Source organism: Pavona decussata, unplaced genomic scaffold, assembly GCF_977016875.1.
Source record: "Pavona decussata unplaced genomic scaffold, jaPavDecu1.1 SCAFFOLD_6, whole genome shotgun sequence".
Classification (NCBI taxonomy): Eukaryota; Metazoa; Cnidaria; class Anthozoa; order Scleractinia; family Agariciidae; genus Pavona; species Pavona decussata.
In genome coordinates, this window is record NW_028145430.1 from 5,408,790 (window position 1) to 5,417,500 (window position 8,711).

The 8,711-nt window shown below is 40.6% G+C and overlaps 1 protein-coding gene across 2 annotated transcripts in view; it reads right to left on the reverse strand.

Annotated features, from left to right (window-relative positions):
- Positions 1-1,069: 1,069 nt before the first annotated feature.
- The window catches only part of LOC146489359 (uncharacterized), a 17,990-nt gene continuing 10,348 nt past the window's right edge, over positions 1,070-8,711 (reverse strand). For both annotated transcript variants that reach the window (XM_085108376.1, XM_085108366.1), the window contains exons 8-17: positions 6,355-8,711; positions 5,809-5,930; positions 5,447-5,610; positions 5,267-5,370; positions 5,090-5,189; positions 4,039-4,120; positions 3,791-3,905; positions 3,041-3,148; positions 2,501-2,763; positions 1,070-2,191 (exon numbers count right to left, since the gene is read on the reverse strand). The exon at positions 6,355-8,711 is cut by the window's right edge and continues 1,579 nt beyond it. In XM_085108376.1, coding sequence (XP_084964502.1) covers positions 2,071-2,191; positions 2,501-2,763; positions 3,041-3,148; positions 3,791-3,905; positions 4,039-4,120; positions 5,090-5,189; positions 5,267-5,370; positions 5,447-5,610; positions 5,809-5,930; positions 6,355-8,711 — 3,536 coding nt within the window. In that variant the 3' untranslated portion in view covers positions 1,070-2,070. The remainder of the gene's footprint in view (positions 2,192-2,500; positions 2,764-3,040; positions 3,149-3,790; positions 3,906-4,038; positions 4,121-5,089; positions 5,190-5,266; positions 5,371-5,446; positions 5,611-5,808; positions 5,931-6,354) is intronic.

Genomic DNA, 8,711 nt, shown 5'->3' on the forward strand with positions numbered 1-8,711 from the left:
ACGCGCTACGTCGCTTAGACGCGAGACACCTCTGAAGGTACCGGGCAACGTTAAGTGTCATTGTCTGAGAAAGTGTTCCAGAGGTTGGAAATGTGGGTCAACCGATTTCGATGAAACTTGATACAGAGGTTGGCCAAGATATTCCAAAAGGCGAAGTGGTTTTGTTTTCTGCCATACAGTTCCAGAGTTTCCGGGGGGGGGGGGGGGGGTTCCATTTGAGGCCTCCAAATCATGAAAAAAACATGCTCTTACAGGGGTACGTTTGGCATTGCATTAAATTAAATTAAAAAAATATTGATTGTAAGGTGTATTTCTTTAACAAATGGTCTTGAATAACTTATCTGGATTTACATTACGTTAGCGAACTTTCTTGAAGTGGACTTTTATTCTTCAATTAAGTATGTTTTAAGAAAGTATGCCTATTTTTAGAAGTGCGCGTGTTAAGGGAGCACAATATTCACGTTGATGTGCGATTCATAGTCTGTTGTGTGTTATGCATATAATAAGTTCTGATTTTATTGACCTAAAAAAGTTTAGATGCTAAGGCCGTAAAACTACTGCGCCAATTATTACTCATCACAGGTTTTTTGAAGATATTCAGACCTTCTAAAGCAAAGTGAATCATTTAAAACAAAATAGAGCTAGAATGAATGTGAAATTGCTGCTTTTTATAAAAGGAAAATTTTGTGTTAGTGTGCTTGAAAATGCGTCTTGAAAGCATCCAAAAGTGAAATGGGCCAATTTTTTCTGGATTGATGTGTATTTTACTTACATTGAGGTATTGCCTGATATAAGTATAAATCTGAGCTATCTAGGCAGGTAAGAAATACAAACTTCTATAACTGGGCGAGTTTGGATAATGGCTTCCTCTCCAAAATTTGTCCAAAACTCGTGCCAGGCCCCACACTGCCAAAATCTGCATATGTGGTTTGAAAGACCATTTGTTATAGAAATACACGTCACCATACAATCAATAAGTCAACAGGATGGTTTTGTTTATTTTTATGCAATGCCAAACGTACCCCTGTAAGAGCATGTTTTTTTTTTCATGATTTGGAGCCCCGCCCCCCCCCCCCCCCCCCCCGGAAACTATGGAACTATAAGGCAAACAAAACGACTTCGCCTTTTGGAATATCATGGCCAACTTCTGTAGCAAGTTTCATCAAAATCGGTTGACCCACGTTTCCAACCTCTGGAACACTTTTTCAGACAATGACACTTAAAAGTGCCGATATGGAAGATGAATTTTTGCTCTAAACTTTTCCGGCTTTCTGTTATGGTTACCATGGTGTCGAGAAAACGCTACAGCCAGGGTTTTAAGTATCGAACGACTGGTTTGGATGCAACTGAACATTTAGTAGCTCAACTTCTTATAAACTCTTTACCCGTATTAGAACCCTGTTTTGTCGGAGATGTTCCTCGCGCACATCTCTGAAAAAGTATTCAACACACCAGGCTGGGGAAAACCTTGTATTTTATCCTGCTTAGCGGAATTTAAACCCCTTCTCTAGGAGAAAGTATTAACCGCCAGGTTTGCAGGTTTCAAAGAAAAGGTGCCAGTCATTCAGCTAAGCTAAGCACCAGTCCCACACTGATCCTAAGATATTGACACTGGTTTGCTGCGCGCATGTGTTCAGGGTTTGGCCGAACCCAATAGTTTTGTTTTCTTTTTACGTTGCAAAATCCCACGATATTTCAGACCGGTTCAACTGTTCGTACATTATTCCTCATTAATATAAAACGTACGATTTTGTTTAAATCATTACTGGTTCCACATGCAAGTTTTAATTATAAGTATAAGTTCTTCTTATAGAAGAAACTCTAAACGATGGCAAACTCTAAGTAACAGGTACAGCAACCGTAACTTAAAAAATTACTTGGATTTTTCTGAATTTCCATTATAAAATCTCTTCTAAAAAGTTGTATCTGATATAGAAGTTCCTTGTTTTTATTAGAAGAAACATTCGTATGTTTAATGCAGGCTTTTCTGTGCCCACCCACGACTGCGTTTAATGCTGAGCCATCCGTGATGGATCTTGTGTGTACAGCAGCTTCACTCAACAGACAGTGTTATGTACGTCCTTCAAGTAACGTCCGTAATGAGTTGGAGCTGCTAAGAGCTGGCAGTTCTTGGGCAGGAGTGAGCGAGCCCACCAATAAAGGGTTCCCATTGGTGCCAGGGAGGTTTGCTCTGCAAAAAATACGGATATCAACAACAGCATGCTGTAGAACTATCTGTAACCTAGAGTGAATGGCTCTTTCTTGACGATACGTTTGCTTGCTCCTTTACTTTTTATGTTGACATATTTAACATTGCATAACACTGCACCAGTCAAGTGTTTAGTTAGGTTCAGTTATTGTACATAGTACGTAGGATCTGAATAATATGACAACAGTCAATGCACTGGATTGACATAAAGTGGGCAAAGAAAAGATTCCGCAATCTCTGTTAGTTTGGATGTCAAAATTTTGTACTGAAACAAACTGTTGAGCGGCAAACCTTGATAATCCATCTGTTCCACTCGGCACCGGACCAGTAAGTGGTCGTGAGATAGCCGATACAGGCAAGGAAGGCACGGTGTTCCTAGCCGAGGTCCCCACAGGTGTTGAAGTGGCTATAGGGTGGCCGGCAGACTGTAGCACATGGTGAGCAGCACCTGACAGAAGAGGGTTGCTAAGGTTACCTCGCCCACTACCCTCACCGCTGGACAGGTGCACTTCAGACTCGCTCTCAAGAAAACTTACAAACAGCTCTGAAAATGACTGAAAATCAAAATAAAAGAACCTTTGGTGATATGAAATTACAGTGACTGTAAGCTGTACAATAGCCTGACTTCACTTCACTCAGGGTCTAGTTAAGAAAACGCAACGTTAATCGTTCAGGTGGTGTCTGTCGTCTGTTATGTCACAGGGAGCACACAACAAGAACAAGCAACAGAGCAACACAATAGACGGAATGTGGAGCATCAGTGTTTTAATATTTGACTTAAACAGTTATTTCAAGTCTCCCTGGAAGTTATCATTTATGCTGTTAAATCACCTTCTCTACTGAAGCTGTGATCCTTGTCGGCGTCTTGGGTGCAGCTTGACCAAACGGAATCAGATTGGAGATCCATGATCCTGTAGGAGCTGATGATCCAGTTCCCACCTGATAACAAGATCAAAACAAAAGAAAATTACTACTTTGATATCTTTGGGAGTAGTATAAGGCGCACCACAGTTTTCTCTTTTTTGGGGGGAATCTCATTAACTTGAGGGGAAATAAATTAACGCCGATGACCTCACAGGGTTGAGGTGACGATAGGTTATGCTTATAGGAGACTTTTATTCAATTGCTTTATTTATTTACTGTTAATTCAATGGTAGTGGATATTTGTTTGATCTGTACCTTTATTCTGAAAAGCCCTTTTGGGATGAATAAAGTATATATATATATATGTATGTATTATTTGAATGAATAGCGATCGTCACGCCCGGGAATGAATGAACCTGGTATCCTACAACAACAGAACTAACAGAGACCTCGCGAAAAGGAATGTTCATAACCCAGACGTTAGCGTATTAACAAAATGATCCTTCTATTCAATTTCTTTACACATCAGTGAACTCTTAGCCAATAAAACTGGCTTTACATTAACCGGGGTTTTGTGATGGTCACGACCTTCCACACCAACGCGATTTGAAACAAGGAAACAAACATGGGTTTAAGGAGAATGAAATCATAGCCTGATCGCACTTAATAATTCAAATATATAAAGCAATTACTATGCTCCTGTCCTTCAACTCATACCTTTTCCAGTTCCTCGTGTGTGAAGCCAAGCAAGCCTCCAATGACTCGTACCACCTCCGCTCGTTTCTTCTCCGAAGTATTAAAGTATGTCAACAGCATGTTTTTCACCAGAAACCTTTAAACAAAAGGGAAGTTGATAATATGTGAGACCACAACTTTACAACACTAACATTTGTCTCTCAGTCACAGGTTAAATAAAAGCCACATTCTATTCATCCAAGCCATAAAACAAAGACCACTGGACTCACTTCTCAACTTTACTGTCTGACATGCTGTTTAGGCTCTTGATACGCTCCTGACTGATTCGTAACTCTTCATCCAGTCGGGCGACTGTAAGACACAAAAGCACATCATATATCCGTTTCATTTTTTCACACACCTGTATAATTGGCGCTTCCACCTAACGAGAAAAACCAGGATAGCTTTGGAGAATTACAATACATAAAGCACAAGGTGCCAACTGAACTTGAGTAGTTACTGCCTTGATGATGGCAAAGCTAATCAAGCACCTTAGAACAGGTACTGTGATATTAGGGACCTTGACATCAGAGTACGAGGACGACTTTCAAATTTCAAATCAGTCACATCCCCAGACCTCTCGCTCCTTCCTGTTGTTTACCAGCAGATAAGGAGACCTTAGAAACCCTAGAAATGTTTTCCCTTCATTTTCCAATTAAATCTATTTTTAGTAACAATGAAATGTAAATTATTTTTTATTCTTTCTCTTTACTGCATGTACTGTATCCTTTATACTAATGTATGTGACCTAGTTTTAAAAAATAATCATCTTTGTGATATTCGTGTGAATGAAATAAATTGGAAAACTAGATTTGAAACTCAACCTCGTCCTTGCAATCCAATCTGAAGGTCCTATTCATGGAGCCACCAACGGAGAGGGTAAATCATTCATTCAGGAAATACTCAGGTGCAGGATCCTCATTGGGAAAATATCAGTCGAGTTCTTAAGTTTGTGGACCTCGCTGGGTCGAACAAGTTAGCTAAATAGAGTTTAAACAAATATGGCTCTTTTGCCCAATCAAACCCGTAAATTGTCCATTTTATTGGGAACCAATAAGATTGTTCCTTTCCAATCGCAACCAGTTGAGCCATACAAAGTACAAAGTATAAAGATGAAAACACTGCAGGAACTACTTTAAAAAACAAACTACAAAAGAAAATAGGAGAAAACCTACAAGATTGTTACAAAACGTCAGTTTAGACTTAAACAAAAAGCTATTGAAAATATAAAAGAAGGTTAAAAATAGTGCAATAATGACCAGCCACCAAATAGGCCCACACCTTCTTGCTTATGTTTAAGCAGTTCTTCTTCTTTTCCCTTGAGCTGGCTTCGGATATTCATCACCTCCTGTGTCACACGAGCTGCCGTCTCCAGTTGGTTCTAAGGGAAGAGATTATAACAAGTGATATATGACGCAAATAATTCATCATATGACGTTCAAAAAACAATTTACTCACCTTTAAATGATTTTCCCTCCGTTGTAGTTCTCTGACTTGGTCCCAGGCCTTTACCACCTGTTTCTGTGCCTCTTCCTGAGCTCCTTTCAGCTGTGACTCACGCTCTACGGTGGCACGAAAACAAACAGTCACCAAACACTGACGAACACCGACTCACAAGCTCTGTTCAAGTAATCCTACCTCTTTGAAACTGTTCCAGAACAAGCTGCAGATTGTTCAAAGAAGTCTGGTACTGGTGTGCCTGCTCTTGAGAGGACGCTAGATCCAGGACTGCGCGATCACGTTGAACTGCAATGGCCTGGAGCTGTTCCTGGAGGTTTTCAATCTGCACAGAGGCTTGGCGGCTAAATATGGCGACACAACAAACTGTCACATCTCAATTTATCCACAATACAACGGTAACGGAAATAACCAAAATAGAAGGAATGTTAGTAGCAAATGGATTTAGATTAATGTTGATACAACTTGGAACATGATGAAAGTCAAACTATTACTCTATGAAAGATTATTAAAAACTTATTTTGTGAATCAAGAGCACTCACTCTCTATCCAACATGGAGTGTGAACTGGACAGTAACTGCTCCTCTGCTCGAGCTATTTTCATTCGCAAGTCTTTCTCTCGTTCCTCGGCCTCAAGAGCTTCACGCGTGTAGCTTTCTTCAACCTGTAACACGTTCAACTTATTAAGTAAAACTCAAAAACAACGTCCACAACAATACAACACCATGAGTGATCAGCTTAGATGAAAGATACAAATATAAACTGTTCTCAGTACGTTTCACCGCTTCACAGAGGCACAATTGGTTCTACCCAAGCTATTTCAAGGACATTCTCCAAGCTATTACTAAATGCACATTTTCTTTGAAAGTCTGAACTATTTCACTTAGCATTGTAGCACTAGTATAGCAGCTTGTCTGATAAGCCTATCCAGGGTAGTTGTCTTATGTGACAAACAATACTGGTGATTTCATACCAAATTTTGGCTTCTCGAATGTTCACCTGACAATAAAAATCCAAAACATTTTCCCAAATGGGTTATAGGCTTTCATTGGCTATATCCTGGCTCAAGAGGCTGTACATTTGAATACCTGCACTAGATGATTCCTGAGTCGTTCTAACTCTTGAGCCATTTTTGTCTCAGCCACCTTCTGTCCACTGCTTGCTGCTGACAGCTCATCCTGTAGCTGCTGCACCCGGCCACGAAGCTGTTCCCCTGTTCTAACCAGCTGCTCCCTTTCCACCATCAGTTCTTTTGCTATCCTCTCTTTCTCTTGCAGCGCCATCTTGTACTGGTCCATATCCTTGTGTAGCTTGGCTATTGTGTCTCGCTCCTCTGACAGAGCACCTCTCAGTTGATGGAGTTCAGCCTGTAGCTTGCTTACATCAGCCTGCCATTGTGAGCTAGCACTGTTTATTTCCTCGTTGGTCCTCAGGGAATAGTCTAGTTCCTTTGCAATTCGTTCTTTCTCCTGAATAACACGCTGCAAATCTTGTTGTGACGCACGCTCTCTTTCACTGACCGCTCTACTAAGACTAACAATTTGATCTTGTAAGTCTGCTACTGTGGACTCCTTTTCACGTACGAGGTCTTGTTTTTCATCCTGAACCTGTAGTAACATTCGATGCAGCTCTTCCTTGTCACGCAACAGTTCCTCTAACCCTGCGTCACGATCATCTCCAGCTTTATTTAGTAGCGTCACACTTGAAAGCTGTTCGCGCAGGGACTGAATTTCGTTATCTCGTTCTCGAAGAGCCTTGTTTCTCTGGTTTTTAATACTGTGAAGCAATGTTTGAAAGTTTTTATCAACGTCATCAACATTTTCCTGTTTCCCAAGTCCAGTTTCCGTTAGCAAATTTGCCAGCTGTAAAATTTTAGTTTTCAGCCCGTTAGTTTCAATGTCTTTTTGTTCTAAAATGTCATCCCGTTCGCTTTTAATGCTTTCAAGTTCAACCAGTATTAGACTTTTTTCATTTCGACAGTCGTCTAAAACTTGTTTAAGTTCTTTTTCCTTGCTTTGTATAACATGCTTACATGAAGTGATTTCATCTTCTAACTCTTTGATTCTGTTGTCACTCTTTACCAAATCAGACTTGTCCATAGAAAGCGCGTTTAGTTGTGACTGTAGATTAGCAAGTTGTTTACAAAGCTTCTCATTTTCAACAACTGCACTGGCAGCTAAACTATTTTTCTCTTCTAACGTTTGCCTTACAGAGAAAATTTCTTCTCGTAGTTGATAGATTTCTTTTTCTTTCGTTTCTTTTTCTCTGAAAACTGAGTCTCTTTCTCGTAGCAACACGTCTCTTTCTTCTCTGAGTAGTTTGACTTGCATATCAACCCCTTGTGGGGAGGGGATGGGAGTATTTGAACTTCCTATCTGAGCCAGTGTAGCAATCTGCTTGTCTTTCTCGTGTATAAGTGTTGTTAATGTCTCGTGTTCAACCTTCAGTGTACTCATTTGACGTCTTAGCTGAACATTTTCTTCTTGTGTTCTTTGCTCTTCCACAGTTTTAGCCTTACCCCGCCCTTCTGCGAGTTTCTGCAATAATGATATTTTTTCTCTCAATTTACCCATCTCATTAGCTTGAGATTCATTTAAGGCAAGAAGTCGCGCATGCTCGTTGTGCAGAAGCTGTGACGCCTGGTCTTTCCCCTGCATCTTCTCGCTCATGGCTTCTAACCTGTCGTCCGCATTCAGTAACTCCTCGTCTCGCAGGCTCAAGTCTGCCAGCAGCCTGTCCCTCTCCTCCCTTAGTTGTTGTAATTTTCCTTCATAGGCTTCCTGTGCTCGGTGCGTATTTTCATCTGTTCGACTGACAAGCTCCACCAATGAAGCATCCTTCTGTTTAAGAGCTCCTATCTCCTGATCCTTTTCTTCCAGCAGTCTTAACAGTTGTGCTTGTTGATAGCGCGCATCATCTGAGCTGGAGGCATTCACAACTTGTGTATGAATCACCTCTTCTTTCTCCTTCAGTGCTTTTGACACTTTTGCTATGTCCAATTTCAACAAATCTACCTGGGCTCCTTTTTCCCTCAAGTCAAGTTCTAGCTTATCAACTTGCAAATCCTTCATTCCCAACCGACTGGCGATTTCGTCCTTTTCCATCATGCTGTCCGCCAATTTCTGCTCCAATTCTTTACAAGCGGAGCCTTGATTTTGAACAGCATCGCTGAGCTTGCTATTTTCCACCTTTAACATCTCAATCTCGGAAAACTTTTCTTTGAGTTCACATGCAAAGTTATTCATCTTGGAATTGCTTTGTTGTAGCTCAATCTCAAGGTTGTCCTTCTCACGTGAGACAGTTATCCGCTTTGACTCCAAATCTTTGCATCTTTCGTCATTAATTTGAACTTGTTGGTTTAGTATTTCAATTTCCTCTTCAAGTTTTGACATCTCAACAGCTTGACTTAACTGAACTTTAACTTTGCCTTTGTACTCCTCAACCA